A 16,713-nucleotide genomic window follows, 5' to 3' on the forward strand; every position below is an offset into this window, starting at 1 on the left:
AGTCTGCCAATATTCTACATCAAAGACAGTTTTCGATTTATATCCATACCAGAAATACCAAAATCTCACAATGATCAATGGAAATGCTTTGACAGTAAATATAACAATGACTTGACCAATGAAGATGGATATGTAGTTGAAACTGGACTCAAGAAGGCGAAAAAGGACAGGTTGAACAATGGTGACAACAGATGCCACAATTTTATGGTGGAGGTATAAATATAGTACGAGATAAGATAAAATATACCATAGATTACTTTTACATCAACTTTTGATAAAATTGCTGTATCATCAATGCAGGTCAGAAGTGAATTTGTCTTATACATTAACAAATTAAATACCTCAGACTTACGAATTAAATGTGCATCCACTCTCATATAAAGTTCACTGCTACATTCAATGTTTATTTTAGGAATGGCTTTTAAGAAATTTAGAGAATGGAAAATAAATAGCAGCATGGGAATCAGAGGTGATTACAAGAGATCCACGAGGGATCTTGGCACCCACCAAAGAATGATCTATGTCTGACAATGGAAAGATGGATCTTTTCTCTACTTTTTAAACTTTTTCAAACATACTACACATAAAATTTGAGACAGATCGCTTCAATACCTTTGGAGAAATAGCAGTAACATACTTCAACTACCAAAATTCAAAATGGCTCCTTGGCGGCCATCTTGTCGATCAATCGGCCCCAAATCGCAATATGCACAACTAGGGCCCTAGGGGAACCTATATGTGAAATTTGAGAATGATCCATTCAATACTTTCTGAGAAATAGCGATATCAAACTTTTAACTATCAAAATCCAAGATGGCTCTTTGGTGGCCATCTTGTTGATCAAACAGTCCCAAATCATACTATGCACAACTAGGGCCCTAGGGGAACCTACCTGTGAAATTTGAGAAAGATCCATTCAATACTTTCTGAGAAATAGAGATAACAAGCTTTAACTATCAAAATCCAAGATGGCTGCCTGGCGGCAATCTTGTTGACCGATCGGTCCCAAAATGCAATATGCACAACTAGGTCCCTAGGGGAACCTACATATGAAATTTGAGACAGGTCCCTTCAGTACTATCTGAGAAAGATCAATAACAAACTTTAACTATCAAAATCCAAGATGGCGGCCTTGCGGCCATCTTGTTCACCGATCGGTCCAAAAATGCAATATGCACAACTAGGGCCCTAGGGGAACCTACATATTAAATTTGAGAAAGATCCCTTCAGCACTTTCTGAGAAATAGTGATAACAAACCTTAACTATCAAAATCCAAGATGGCCACCTGGCGGCCATCTTGTTTTTCCGATCATCCTTAAAATCATTATATGGCACAACTAGGGACCAATGGAATCCTCCATGTGATGTTTGAACAAAATCCCTTCAATAGTTTTCAAGAAATAGCAATAACAATCTTCAACTGCCCAAATCCAAGATGGCTCTTTGGTGGCCATCTTGTTGATCAATCAGTCCCAAATCATACTATGCACAACTAGGGCCCTAGGGGAACCTACCTGTGAAATTTGAGAAAGATCCATTCAATACTTTCTGAGAAATAGAGATAACAAGCTTTAACTATCAAAATCCAAGATGGCTGCCTGGCAGCAATCTTGTTGACCGATCGGTCACAAAATGCAATATGCACAACTATAGGTCCCTAGGGGAACCTACATATGAAATTTGAGACAGGTCCCTTCAGTACTATCTGAGAAAGATCAATAACAAACTTTAACTATCAAAATCCAAGATGGCGGCCTTGCGGCCATCTTGTTTTTCCGATCATCCTTAAAATCATTATATGGCACAACTAGGGACCAAGGGTACCTCCATGTGAAGTTTGAACAAAATCCCTTCAATAGTTTTCAAGAAATAGCAATAACAAACTTCAACTGCCAAAACCAAAGATGGCTGCCTGGCGGCCATCTTGTTGTTCCGATCGGCCTTAAAATCTATATAGCACAACTAGGGACCAAGGGTACCCTCCATGTGAAGTTTGAACAAAATCCCTTCAGTAGTTCTTAAGAAATATCAATAACAAACTTCAACTGCAAAAATCAAAGATCGCTGCCTGGCGGCCATCTTGTTTTTCTGATCAGCCACAAATCCTGTATGGCACAACTATGGACCAAGGGGACCCTGCATGTGAAGTTTGAACAAAATCCCTGCTGTAGTTTTTAAGAAATAGTTATAACAAACATTGTTTACGGACTGATGCCAGACGCCGGACGATGGACCAAGGACGCAGGGAGATTTGAATAGCAATTGTTTTCTATGTGACACTTTAGGGGCACTGAAAGCCAGTAATAGTGTTACAACACCAACCCAAGTATATTTGAATATTTAATTTCATGCAAAAAATTTGGTTTGTTATACTATTATAGTGCTGCAGGGACATGTCAAACTTTCCATAAAAATTAAAGGGACAATTCAGTCTAAGAGAACATTAAAATTTGTATATATATCAGATAAAACAAGTTCTAATGGAAATTAGATCAGTCAGTTTTACTGTGATATGCCTGAAACGCCTATGGTGGTGACATGTGTGTGAAATATTCAAACTTGCTCGCTGTCCGCCATTACACACTGTGGTCGAACTTCTTGTATGCGGAACCCTGTCCCTTGCTCGTAAAGTAATGCAACTTTTGGCTAGAACTGCTCAAATCGCTCTGACAGTAGTGTGTTTACCTTATTAGGTGAATTGTCTTGCCTAAAAATCATTTTATCACCTTCTCAGTGGTTATGTAGTTCATTTGTTTATGTTATGTAGTTCATTTGTTTAACGTGCGTGACTTTGGCTCGGGTATGGGTACAGAGTTCATATTGTACCTGCTTAATCGTATTGATCAACGATTTGATATTTCAGCGATATTAATTAAAATACTTAACAATGTCGTGGAATTTGTCAATGTTTTACATTATATGTTTCATAAGAAATGTAGAACAATACATTTATGCTATATTTTGCTTATTGGTTATGTAAAAGAATTTGCCTGAGTGAATTGTCTCTTTAAGCTTTGATCCAAAACCTTCATTGAAACTTCTCAAACAACATTATATTACATTATTTAGTAATGATTAGCAATGCATGATGAAATACATTTTTTTTTACTCTACCAGGGTATGTGTTGTTGCAGCTCTATAGTAATTAGTGGCGTCCTTACCTGTATTAAGACTGTCTAACTTCACCGGTAAACCTAGCTGGGCGACGGCGATAAGCTTAAGGGCAATATAAAACTGACTCCTACCAAAATGTCCCAGCCTTTTAGCTCCACACAATTCTGTCACCTGGAATAACGAATTCACAAAATTACATTTTATATCTAAATATTGACCATATCTACATGTAAAATTAAATCATGTCAAGAATTTGTAAATTTGTTAATGTAAGTCAAATGTCAAAAGGAGGCATGGCCTATACTACCAAACTGGCCATTCTATTCTGATTTTGATATATCTGGTAAGACTTTATTCAAAATACATTCTCAAACGGATCTCCAATTGCAACAAGGACATAGTCATTCAGATCCCCCGCAAATGGAGAGCTAAATCAATTAATGCATTAATTTTATATGCTAGTAAGAGTGTAGGGAAAGTATTTTAAAACCCAACTGCAATTGAAGAATATATACAAAACATATTTATGTTTTTTTTAACAAAGTGAAACCAACTTTGAAAACATTTGCTTCTTTGAAAAATACCAGAATTGATCTTAGATTTAGCAAAGTTCAGCAGCTAACAGTGCGATTTTTTATTTGTTTTAAACAGCGACGAGTTACATAGGAATTAAGTGAATGTTCATAGTAATTGAGTTTGATATATCTAGTTTTACTGCATGCATATTAAATAAAAAGTAAAGCATAATACCAAATTAGAAGTCCTACATAAAATGTGTCTATGAAGTTTCATGGAAATATCTCTGCAGGTTTTAGAGTTGTGATCCGGAAACGATTCTTACACAAAAATCTGCCATTTTCAGCAATGTTTCCATGGTTACAGAAAAAAGTGCATAAAGTGAAAACCTTAAAATAGCAAAAGGCACTACTAGACCATAGACTAATGTGCCTATGGAGTTCAATGCATATATCTCAACCGGTTTTCCAGTTGTGCTGCGGAAACGAACCTGGTACAAAAATATGATACTTTCAGCAATGTTTCCATGGTTACGGAAAAAGTGCAAAAAATGAAAACCTAAAAATAGCAAAAGGCACTACTAGACCATAAGAACAATGTGTCTATGAAGTTTCATGGAAATATCTCTGCTGGTTTTAGAGTTGTGATCCGGAAACGATTCTTACACAAAAATCTGCCATTTTCAGCAATGTTTCCATGGTTACAGAAAAAAGTACATAAAGTGAAAACCTTAAAATAGCAAAAGGCACTACTAGACCATAAGACTAATGTGCCTATGGAGTTCAATGCATATATCTCAACCGGTTTTCCAGTTGTGCTGCGGAAACGAACCTGGTACAAAAATATGATACTTTCAGCAATGTTTCCATGGTTACGGAAAAAGTGCAAAAAATGAAAACCTAAAAATAGCAAAAGGCACTACTAGACCATAAGAACAATGTGTCTATGAAGTTTCATGGAAATATCTCTGCTGGTTTTAGAGTTGTGCTCTGGAAACGATTCTTACACAAAAATCTGCCATTTTCAGCAATGTTTCCATGGTTACAGAAAAAAGTACATAAAGTGAAAACCTTAAAATAGCAAAAGAAACTACAAGACCATAAGACCAATGTGTCTATGAAGTTTCGTGGAAATATCTCTTCTGGTTTTAGAGTTATGCTCCGGAAACGAACCTGGTACAAAAATATGATATTTTCAGCAATATTTCCATGGTTACGGAAAAAATGAAAAAATGAAAACCTAAAAAAAGCAAAAGGCACTACTAGACCATCAGACCAATGTGTGTATGAAGTTTGGTGGAAATATCTCTACTGGTTTTAGAGTTATCCCCCGGAAACCATTCGTACGGCCGGACAGACGGCCGGACGGAACCCATTTGTATATCCCCCGCCAACTTTGTTGGGCGGGGGATAATAAATCAAGAATGCAGTTGCACAGTGTATATGAACATCTTGGGAGAATTTTAATGTACTTTCATATAGGAATTCAGGTTCTCCTAAAATGTACATAACTACATAACTCGGTGATCATGACCAAAAACCTGGCCATGCCTTGTACCTGTGTATAATTTATGAAAAGAAGTGTGCACTATACACGCTAAAATACGGTAATACAAGGCTATTTTCAGAGGAATTGATTTGGCAGTTATCATGACTGTATGGCATCCCTTAAAATTTTAAGTTAAAACCCCCATTTACCAATTTTCAATGAATTGCTGACGAAAAATTGAAAACAGGAAGTTAGCCAGGAGACAATCTTTAAAAATTTTTTTATCATATTGATCAGCATCCCTTAATACCCATATATTCTAATTTTTATTGAAATCAGACCAAAATATAAAAACAGGAAGTTAGCCCGGCGGCCATCTTGGAATATCAAAAATATTTACGAAAATGTTTTTATGTTGATCACCATCTCTTAAAACCCCTGTAGATCAATTTTCATTGAGATCGGAGATCGAAACCTGATGAACAGGAAGCGATCCAGTGGCCATCTTGGAATCGCAAAATCTTTATGAAAATGTTTGCATGTAGTTCGCCATCCCTAAATAATCCTATAGACCAATTTTCATTGAGATCGGGGACCGAAACCTGAAAACCGGAAGTGGGCCAGCGGCCATCTTGGAATACCAAAAATTTTACAAAAATGTTTGCATGTTGTTTGCCATCCCTTAAAACCCCTATATACCAATTTTCATTGAGATAGAAGACCAAAACCTGAAAACAGGAAGTGGGTCAGCTGCCATCTTGGAATACTAAAATCTTTACGAAAATGTTTGCATGTTGTTCGCCATCCCTTAAAACCCCTATATACCAATTTTCATTGAGATTGAAGACCGAAACCTGAAAACAGGAAGTGGGTCAGCTGCCATCTTGGAATACTAAAATCTTTATGAAAATGTTTACATGTTATTCGTCATCCCTTAAAACCTTTACACACCAAATTTCTTGAGATCGGAGACCGAAACCTGAAAACAGGAAGTGGGCCAGCAGCCATCTTTGAATACCAAAAATCTTCACAAAAATGTTTTCATGATGTTTGCCATCCCTTAAAACCCCCATAGACCAATTTTCATTGAGATTGGAGACAGAAACCTGAAAACAGGAAATGGGCCCTGGCGGCCATCTTGGACTTCCGGTTTGGAAAAAAAATCCTTTATGCACAATCCCACACCCTAATGACTGTGTATGTGAAGTTTCGTGATGTTTCTGAGAAAAGCTGCGGAAACCCGAGCGGCGGAAGAAAGTGGAAGAAATAAGAATAAAAATAATAATAATTATAATAATAATAACAAAAATAAAAAAAATAATAAGAAACGGAGCAAAAACAATATGTCCCCACACTTCGTTTGGGGGACATAATAATTTTATATAACAGTCACAAAACAAGATGTAAATAAAATCAACCAAAGCCTTACTAGAGCTGCTCAAGTTTCAATGTGTATATCATTGTTTGAGATTCCCACAGACACACAATGAAATGCATCCAACATACGTATATACAATTGGTATCTTTATTTCAACTGTAGTTTTTACTTTTTTCTTCAAGACATTTCAATTACTTTGACAGATACAATACATCTACAGCTTCACTGTTAAGAAATCCTATCTCTAATGCATCCCTATCAAGCTTTTGCACAGATTGTAAAATAAAAGTTAACATAAAGTCTCTCTAGCTACCAGCATGTTTTCAAATACATTTGCAGCATTTTTCACACTGACGAAAACAATATTGCAGTTGGTAAATATTTTCTAAATGTAAATAATTGATGTTATTTTTTTTTTTTTTTCAAAAATCTAAAGTGATTGCATGAACAAGTCCACAAAGTTAATGTGCCAAAATTTATTGATGGGTTTTAAATTACAAAAGACAAAATCCTATTACTGCTAAATACATATTTCTACAAAATAGATCTTGGATATTCAGTTCAGCCATGAAAATAGCTATGCCTAATAATAACAATATTTTTATTAGTAATTATAACATATGTTTCTATACATATGCCTACTAGTCCTATCATTACATCTACAGCTTCACAGTTAATTAAGAAATCCTAACAATAGTCAACCGATGTACAGTTTGATTCTAAAGTAGTGTGGAATTACATGTAATTGGTGAATGTTAATAAATCTACCAGCAGCTCATGATCAAGTTCCAACTCTATTCTTCAAGGAAAAGTCTTTGTGTATGTCTTTTGTGATCCTGGTCTGCCAATTCAAAATACAGTAATTTCATTAAAAGGTTTTTATATTAATGTTTGGTAGCAGATCAGTCTAGATCTCACTATCCAATATATTTGGTCTCGCGCTGGTAGTCAGGCCACACTTTTGTATATTACAAAAATATAACATTTATTGTGTCTGCACGTATGTATAACATGAACATTATAAATACAAAAGTAGTGCTTTTCTCCCATAACTTCACAAGGATATCCCGTTTACTATGGAAAAGATAACTCTATCTTACACAGAGTGGTTTAAGACTGATCACACGAGTTAGACAATAATGTGACATCATCAATACATACACGTAACCGCAGCGTGCATTGTCAATGACGTTATCAATTTTGACGCATAACAACACTCCTGTGATAATGGCACAATGAAAAAGCTGGAAAGCAATAGGAATTTCATATCTTTTTTTTTGTACTATGTATGAGAGAAAAAGAATCAAACAAGCCTCAGTTTGACATGCCAAAATCATTCACTCGGCTTGAGATAGCCCAACCACTTGACACACTCATATAAAATTCTAATACCCAGTTTAAAATGGATGTTATCAGGACCAATAATAGGGAAGATTTTTAGACTTTCAATTCAATCAAAATTTCATGGGATATATTCAATAGTTCCTGGTAAAAGGTGAAAACAATAATCAAAATTACATGTGATCACATAAGAAAAAAACAGATTGAAGAAGATTAGATGTAAGTGCCTGTACTTAATGTTAACAGGTTAACCCACCAAGGCAGTTTTATATACAATGTAAACATGTACACTACCAGATATATATATATAGCTCACAGCAAATCTATATTATAATTTATGCACATAATTTTTAATGTTTAACCTAGATTAACTTAAATAGTTGGAATTTGATACAATTGATAAGTGTTCCTAATGACTTTCATTGTATTCTGGTAGTAGTATACGTTAATGTTTAATTCATTTCTTTAACAAATTATGAGTATTATATTAATTTATTACCATAACACATACACAATAGGGACATGCATCAATATATCCTAACCTAGAAAATATACATCTGATTTGACCAGAAAATTACAGTCTGAGATAATTCTTCGAATAATTTCACTACAATAATTTTTTTGACTCTAGAATTGCACATGTACAGTGCTGTTGTACAGGGTGCTTTTAAATTGAGAATTGAAGCCACACATTTGTAAAAGCCATATATATAAAGTTCATGTCTTAGGTCTGTAACTATAAATTCAGAGACTTTTTCACAGACAGTAATATGAATATGTCATCTTTGGTAGTTTATATCATATATCTAATTTTGGAAATTGGGTTGAAAAGCGGTTTTACTTACTTGTAAGGTTTATTTTTACTTACCAATTTGAAATTTGATACCAGGAGATCATTGATCTCTCCATCAGCAAAAAGACATGTTTTTTTTTACCAATCAAGCTAGTATACACATTTAATCATTAGGGGTGATATGTAACTTTTCATAGATTCATTGATGTATTGGATAGCAAGGTATATGCATCATTTAAAATTAAAATGTACATGTATTGTCACTATCGTGATACCTGACACACTATAATTGTCTCTCTTGCCATACGTTGGCGCCTTACCCAGCATCCATTTTAATAGCATACCTGATAAATATACCTGATACCTATTGCCTTTTTGTGTTTAAAAATTTGTAGCTTTACCGCCAAGACAGCATTTTATGATTTTATTACAACAAAATTTGATAACACTCATACAAAATCAATCGCAATCGAATGTACAAAGTAACATGTGGACATCTGGGTTTTCCATGAGAAATTTATAAAACGAGTTGTCTCAAAACAATAACATACCCTTAGTCGATTGTCAAACTTTTCTTTCGATTGCCACCTCCAGAAGCTGGTATGTCTGACGTTTCGACCGTGCATGTGATTGCATATAATATCCCCTTTTGATACGTCAGTGTTATGTTTATGGCTACACGTGTCTATCTGATAAAGTATCTTGTGGTTATAACCATTGTTTAAACACTGGGGTTGATTTAGTGCACATAGCATGTTGGGTCGAAATAACCCGCCGTATACATCAAACGGGCCGAGACATTTCGTACCTGCACACAATAGATGTAAACAAACATGTAGACGAACATGTTGTGTTAGTGTTATTTCGGACTGAAGAAGGCCCTATAGTGGCTGAATATATATTCCATAGAAATGATTTTGATTTTACTTTGAATTTATTTGTTTTGGCCTTTTATTTCGGATTATTAATATACTAGCTTTATACCGTTTTTCCTCATTATGATTCCTCAAGCTAGCCACATGATCAAAACCCTGATAGCATCGGTTCCCCTAACTCATACAGAGAGGGATGTGTGGATTAAATTATTCAAGAAACAAGTAGAACTAAAACTTAAGCTAACACGAGCATGTAGTTGTGTATTGCTGTTCAAAAAGTTGAAAAGTAAGACAATAGGTACCAACGATGTTGAGAGATATGCGATAAGTGAAGGTGGTAGAAGAGGTGGTGGGAAGGAGACGCGAAGAAAGGAAGTAGTGTTAGATCTTATGCGCAGTAAGATCCGCTCAGCTGAGCGTGTAGAGCGATACACACGGTCTATGTTTGAACGTCATAAGGTGTACGTATGGAGACGTTGGGGTAAATATCGCGAGGTCATGCACCAACTGGTGAATGTCCAGGAATCCGAGGTACACAGAACGTGGTCAGAAATTCGTGAACAACATAGGCGTAAGGCTGACCACCTTGAAAGGAAATGGGGACGTAACAGACAAATTCAGACATGGAACGGAGTGTATGAGGGGATCCGCTACGGTGATGATCAATTAAAAGACAGAGCAACATGCCAAGGACGAGAGATTGAAGTAAAGCAACGGCCTCTGATTCATGATGATCTTTCTTCGTCTAAGGGGGAGAGAGCTGCACTTGCACTTCCTCCTAAGTTCGCTACATATAAACCTATCAAGGTAGATGATATGGAGACCGCAGCCGAACTTATGGGTACAAAGATAAAGTAGGAGCTCAGGTCACGAGATGAACGAAGAACGAATCATTTAGGGGGCAAAGACGGGGCATGGACCGTAGAATGGGAACAGGAACAACAGAGAAAAAGAGAGGTGTACAGTTCCGATACAGTCACCATGTCTTTCTCGAACAGGCGTGTTACAGACATGCCCACATGTCGTCGGATTGTTCCTCCCAGACCCTTACCTCAGCAAAAGGCAGTTGTACTCAACAACTTGAAGATCGAGCTAAGGAATACCACGCAGGATTACATAAACAAAAGATGTGATAAAAATGGTAGACCTAGGAGCTCGAATCTGACACAAGAGGAGCAGTCTGGGATAAAATCACTGAAGGATCGTGTCAAAAGTAAGGAGGTGGTGGTTATGCCGTCAGACAAAAGTGGGCGTATGACCATGAACAGTATGAGCAATTTCATTGAACTCATGCAGCCCCATCTCGATGATGATCCTACTATCAGCCATGAGGAACACGACAAACTCGAGAAGGAGATTGGAGCTCACGCTTTGCAATGGGGGAGGTTCCTCACAATGGGGGAAAGGTGGGATGACCCAGATGGTATTCAACACCGACATTGGGACAGGGTAAAACAGGCACTTCGCACTACAAATTGCATTGCACCGCCCTTGTATGGTTTACCGAAAGACCATAAAACGGCCAGTGAACGTGGTCATCCCTTAAGACCGGTATGCGGAGCTAACGAGACCATCAATGGTCCTCTTTCAGACACTCTCTCTGAGATAATCTCGACGTTGGGAGACGTTGCTGATGACATCGGAGTCATCAGTCGATCCACAGAGGATGTACTTGAAGCGGTGACATCGTACAATAACAACACAGCTCATGGTGCCAGAGAACCAGTAGCTCTATCAATGGATGTTGCCGCCATGTATCCGAGCCTCAATGCCTTCGCCGTTGCGAAGGAAGTGAGAGAGGAGTTCCTTCGATCTGACCTAGAGGTAGTTGTGGATTCCGTTGAACTTGGTCTTTATCTTGCGATCATTTATCAGAATAAACGCAAGGACCTAGACGTGCTTGGCCTTGATGATAAGATACCCAAACGCAGGAGTCGTGGCAAAGACATCAAAATCACAACGGATGAAGTTACTTCAGCTAGGAGGAGGGGAGAAAGACCACCAGGCTCCGACAAGAGTCTATTTAGAGAACGTGAAAGTGTACCTAGGTCAGATGAGACACGTCTCATGTTCGCGTTGGCCTTGGAAGAGGGGATCAAAATAGTAATGAACCACCATACTTACACGTTTCAGGGAGACTTATACCACCAACAGAAAGGAGGTCCCATTGGTCTTAAATTATCTGGAGCGTTAGCCAAGATCCATATGATTTTCTGGTGCCGACAGTTCAGGCAGAAAATGGCAGCAGCCACCGTGTCAACCTTCCTTAACCACCAGGTATACGTACACAAAGTTTATGTGGATGACCAGAACCTTGTTGTGGAGGCGTTACCACCAGGTAGTAGGTTTGTTGAGAGCAAGATCGTGATTGTGGATGAATTGGTGGAGAGGGATAGAATAAGACCAGCAGATGAGAGGACGGCGCAGATAATTAAAGAGGTTGCCAACTCAGTATGCCCATATACAAGAATGGAGGTTGACTATCCATCGGCCCATGATTCTGGATGGATGCCGTTGCTGGACATTCAGGTCCAAATTCGCGACGCGGATGGATCTGTGGACTGGAAGTTCTACAAGAAAGAGGTTTCCAGCTCACAATTCATCCTCAATCGCAGTGCACTCCCTGTGTCCGTGAAACGCCAATCCCTAATTCAGGACGGCATACGCCGATTGCGTAACACCAGACCATCTTTGGTACCAGAACTGCGCCAAGAGCTTATGGAGGATCTTGCAGAGATGATGCTGATCTCAGGATACCCAGAGTCTTTTAGGGCCAATGTAGTCATTGCTGCCCTCAGAGGCTATGCCAATCAGGTATCCGCGAGCGAGCGTGGTGATACGCCACTATATCGGCATAGATCTTGGAAGGAGAATGAGCGCAGGTCTAGGAAGAACGTGAAAAAGGCTTCGTGGTTTCGACCAGCTGACACCGTAATTTTCGTACCATCAACTCCTGGTGCAGATTTTGCCAGACGTGTGCGAGGGGTGACAGCGGTACAGGGGCCCAGACTTGACGTGAATATCAGGGTGGTTGAAACTGGTGGGCAGACGATCAAGCAGCAACTTGTTCGTACCGACACTAAATTTGGTGATGAGTGTCAACGAGGAGAGTGTGTGCTGTGCCAGAGCAACCCTGGTTCTGGTGGTGGGTCATTACATTTCCGGTCCGGTGCGCTGTACAAAGCCACATGCAAAATCTGTGCCAAGCACAACACAGTGGCTGAGTACATTGGTGAAACCGGCCGAAATGCCTATACCCGGTTCCAGGAACACAGGCGCCAAGTAGAGAGTGGTAATCTCTCTAATGCTCTGGCTAAGCACTTGCTCGAAGAACACCCAGGAGACGAAGGTGACATTAGAAACTTCAAGAGTGAAGTCATCAAGACCTTCTCCAAGCCACTCGAACGACAAGTTTCAGAGGCGGTCGCTATACACGGATCAGTTGCTGACAAGCTCCTCAATTCTAAGTCAGAATGGGAGCAACCTGCCGTAGAGAGATTGGTGGTCACTAGGGAACCACGACTGTGAACAGCAATATGTGATAGGAAATCTGATTAAAATACAGATCCTTATGACCACTCCGGTGATTAGAGGATCTGACAGCGTCCCATGGGGGGTCATGTCATGTTCAGGTGACCTTTATACCACGTGTACTCACGACCACGTGTAGGTTCTGCACCTTGCTGCATCAAGTGTATACGACATTTCGTCCCAGTATACATATACGGTAAGCTATGTTGTGCTCTTGGGGCGAGATGACCTTAGGTGTGAAAGTTTTGGGGGCAGCAATTTGACTGGTCTTTATCAAGGATCACGTGGACGTGGCCCCTAGTGGGATTTTCTCTGATCCTTTTTATCAAACGTAATGATAATAGGAATCTGTGTTTTATTTTATTAGATTTGATGTAATAGGCACTATGTCTACAGAATAGTGTGAGGTACGAGTTGTCTCAAAACAATAACATACCCTTAGTCGATTGTCAAACTTTTCTTTCGATTGCCACCTCGAGAAGCTGGTATGTCTGACTTTTCGACCGTGCATGTGATTGCATATAATATCCCCTTTTGATACGTCAGTGTTATGTTTATGGCTACACGAGTCTATCTGATAAAGTATCTTGTGGTTATAACCATTGTTTAAACACTGGGGTTGATTTAGTGCACATAGCATGTTGGGTCGAAATAACCCGCCGTATACATCAAACGGGCCGAGACATTTCGTACCTGCACACAATAGATGTAAACAAACATGTAGACGAACACGTTGTGTTAGTGTTATTTCGGACTGAAGAAGGCCCTATAGTGGCTGAATATATATTCCATAGAAATGATTTTGATTTTACTTTGAATTTATTTGTTTTGGCCTTTTATTTCGGATTATTAATATACTAGCTTTATACCGTTTTTCCTCATTATGAATTTATAAAATGTATCACGATTTTGTTGTATAGTTGACGTTGCATACTTTGCTACACAACCAAAGTTTTCATTTGTTTTTTCTTTTTAAAAAATTGCTTAAGAAAGAAAGCACACAACACACATATTTTTCAACAAAAATTACGCGTAGTTATAAGTATTGCCTGCACCACATTGTTGATTTATTACATAACTATATATATAATGGATTATTTAAAAACATCTGAAAAGACGACCGACAGGGGCATGGGCCTATTTATGATGTCGTTTTCACTGATGCTACGTCAAAGAAGTGCATTTGTTCAGGTTTAAATGCCATCATAGTTACTATAGAATTTGTGACGATATAGCCTGGTCGCAGTCTTTCTGCGGGAACAGGATAAAGTTTTTTATATGTCATATCCAAGTCACGATTCACTGTACGACTAGCTTATCAAAGATACGGATGGTACATTTCTTGGATCTGAGGTATTCCAAGGTAGTGAGACTACGCACTGAAACCTTTTCAAATTCTTTTTTTGTATTCCAGCAGCCCAAAGTCTAGTTCCATCAAAAATCTCTCAAACACTTCGTTAGTCATTTCTTTTTCGGAGGTGTGACATTCCCCATCCCACGATACGGTCCAGTGAGTAGGTGATGTAGCCTTGCGCTATAAATAGATGTTTGCACACTGCCTTGTGTCGATACACACTACACCTTTACAAATGAACCTTAGTTGGTAGGCATTTTAAGTAAACAGCGTGTACACGCTTTCGGTTCACTCGCTGTAAACGTTTTGAGAAAAAAGCTTAGTATAAAGTTTTGCATCACAAAGTTTCAGTCTCTGAATCCCACACCCTGAAATGAATCCTACAACAATTAGCTGCATTGAGGTGATTATGATGTCCTGATGTATACACAAAACCATCATTTCGGATTTTGTCTTTTCTCAACAACACCATTGTTTTGATATTTATCGATACATCATGATGTTTTCCTTTTGATATAACGATACTCAAAATTTACATCAATGACAGCTCTATCCGGTAGCATCACTAAATCGATATGGCTATATAGCTAGATTTTACTATATAACCAAATCTGACTGCACATATAGTGCACGTGGACAAATGTAAACAAAAGTGACCATATACCTGGTCCCAAAAAGCAGCGTGTTGAAAATTGAATGACGGATCTTGCGAATCGGCAGAACGAAATACTTTTGTCATCTGCAGACGATACAGCGACACCATATTGGATTGACTTGCTATACTTTTGTTATTATAGGGAATAGTGATATAATTGAGACCAAACAATTGCAACGATAGAATTTTAAAAAGTCGCCTGAAAATGAACAAGTAAGCAAACCTTACAGGATCCAAACCATCTGATTTGAACTTGATTAATGTCAGATACGGTACCCAAAATGGAACGCTACTCAAATTGGAACATTTTGAAGACATATGATACAGAACTTTTATTTTCAATACAAACTAACCATAACTGTGCATGTGTAAAAGGAGCGGGTCGGTGTGACTTGTACATAGTGTTAAATACGGTCTCTGTCACTCAGCTGACGGAGAATGCTTCTTTGGCTCAGTCGGTAGAGCCGTAGATTTCCACGCCGAAGACCCAGGTTTGATTCTTGGTCGGGGCACTTGACAGGAATGTGTATTTTCCCTGTTCTTCTACACATGTCCTGGAGAAAACCCAATTTGCTAAATATAGTTAAGTTAGGTTTATTTTCCAGTACAGGATTGAGATCCTCTACACTGGACTCATAATCATACAATAAATACATACAATATATATATAATGTACTTGTAGCATTGTAGGTAATAATCGATATATATAGTTTTGTTAAGTTTTTAATAAATGTTAGCTTTCCATGTGGATAACTTATATTTATTTTTTATATTTATTATTAAGATATGGAAATAATCAATTTTCGAACGCCCTGTGACATTACTAAAAACATTTGTTTTTATTACAGTTGATTAAGGTGTTTTTTGTCCAAGAGGCTTGCATCACACTGCTTATGTTTTTTCACATGATAATACCATAACTTTCACAGTTCAGAAACATTTTGTAAAGTATGGCATTTTGAAGATAATTGTATTATTGTACTTTTCAATAGATGACATGTAAAAGTAACCGAAACGTCATTACCGGCATCTTAAAACCATAAACAGTACCACACCCCCTTCCATGTGTCTGTCGTGTTTCATTAAAATCACAACACTGGTCACATTTATAGCTGCAAAACAATAAATATTTCACACCAGACTAATGCAACTACCATGTACCTTCATGAGATGGTCCTGACTGAGACCTGAAGACAGGAACAGGTCGGATGCACGGACACCACTAATTTTGCCTGTTCCATCAACATCACAGTTCTGAAATAATTCGCCATAGCAGATTTGTTCTTGCTGACTAAGCGTCAATCCTTCCATTTTCCTACAAAATGTATCGTTCTCTCAAAATAATTTGTATTCAGCAGTAAAATCCAGCGCCATTAAAATGCATGACAATTGTCAAAAAGTCCTTTCCGACGGATACGTCTTCTTATGTCCAGGATACTCTTCCCTTGGCAGCCATTTTAATTTTCGATTTCCTATTGGAGTGATACACTATAGAAATATAGCCAAAATCGTGGCCAACATGCCCGAAAAAATATATTCGCAAGTCCATACTCAGATTTTATTACTAATAGTTTAATTTTAGTTAAGAAATGTTTTAGTAACTTAATTAATCGTTTACAATATTTATTATAACATATAAAAAAAATGGGAAATTATTAACTGTGCAT

The 16,713-nt window shown here is 37.9% G+C and overlaps 1 protein-coding gene across 1 annotated transcript in view; it reads right to left on the minus strand.

Moving 5' to 3' along the window:
• The window catches only part of LOC138336795 (ralBP1-associated Eps domain-containing protein 1-like), a 141,523-nt gene extending 125,010 nt beyond the window's left edge, over positions 1-16,513 (minus strand). Inside the window, exons 1-2 of the mRNA XM_069286362.1 lie at positions 16,208-16,513; positions 3,163-3,286 (exon numbers count right to left, since the gene is read on the minus strand). Coding sequence (XP_069142463.1) covers positions 3,163-3,286; positions 16,208-16,357 — 274 coding nt within the window. The 5' untranslated portion in view covers positions 16,358-16,513. The remainder of the gene's footprint in view (positions 1-3,162; positions 3,287-16,207) is intronic.
• Positions 16,514-16,713: the final 200 nt, after the last annotated feature.

Source organism: Argopecten irradians, chromosome 1, assembly GCF_041381155.1.
Source record: "Argopecten irradians isolate NY chromosome 1, Ai_NY, whole genome shotgun sequence".
Classification (NCBI taxonomy): domain Eukaryota; kingdom Metazoa; phylum Mollusca; class Bivalvia; order Pectinida; family Pectinidae; genus Argopecten; species Argopecten irradians.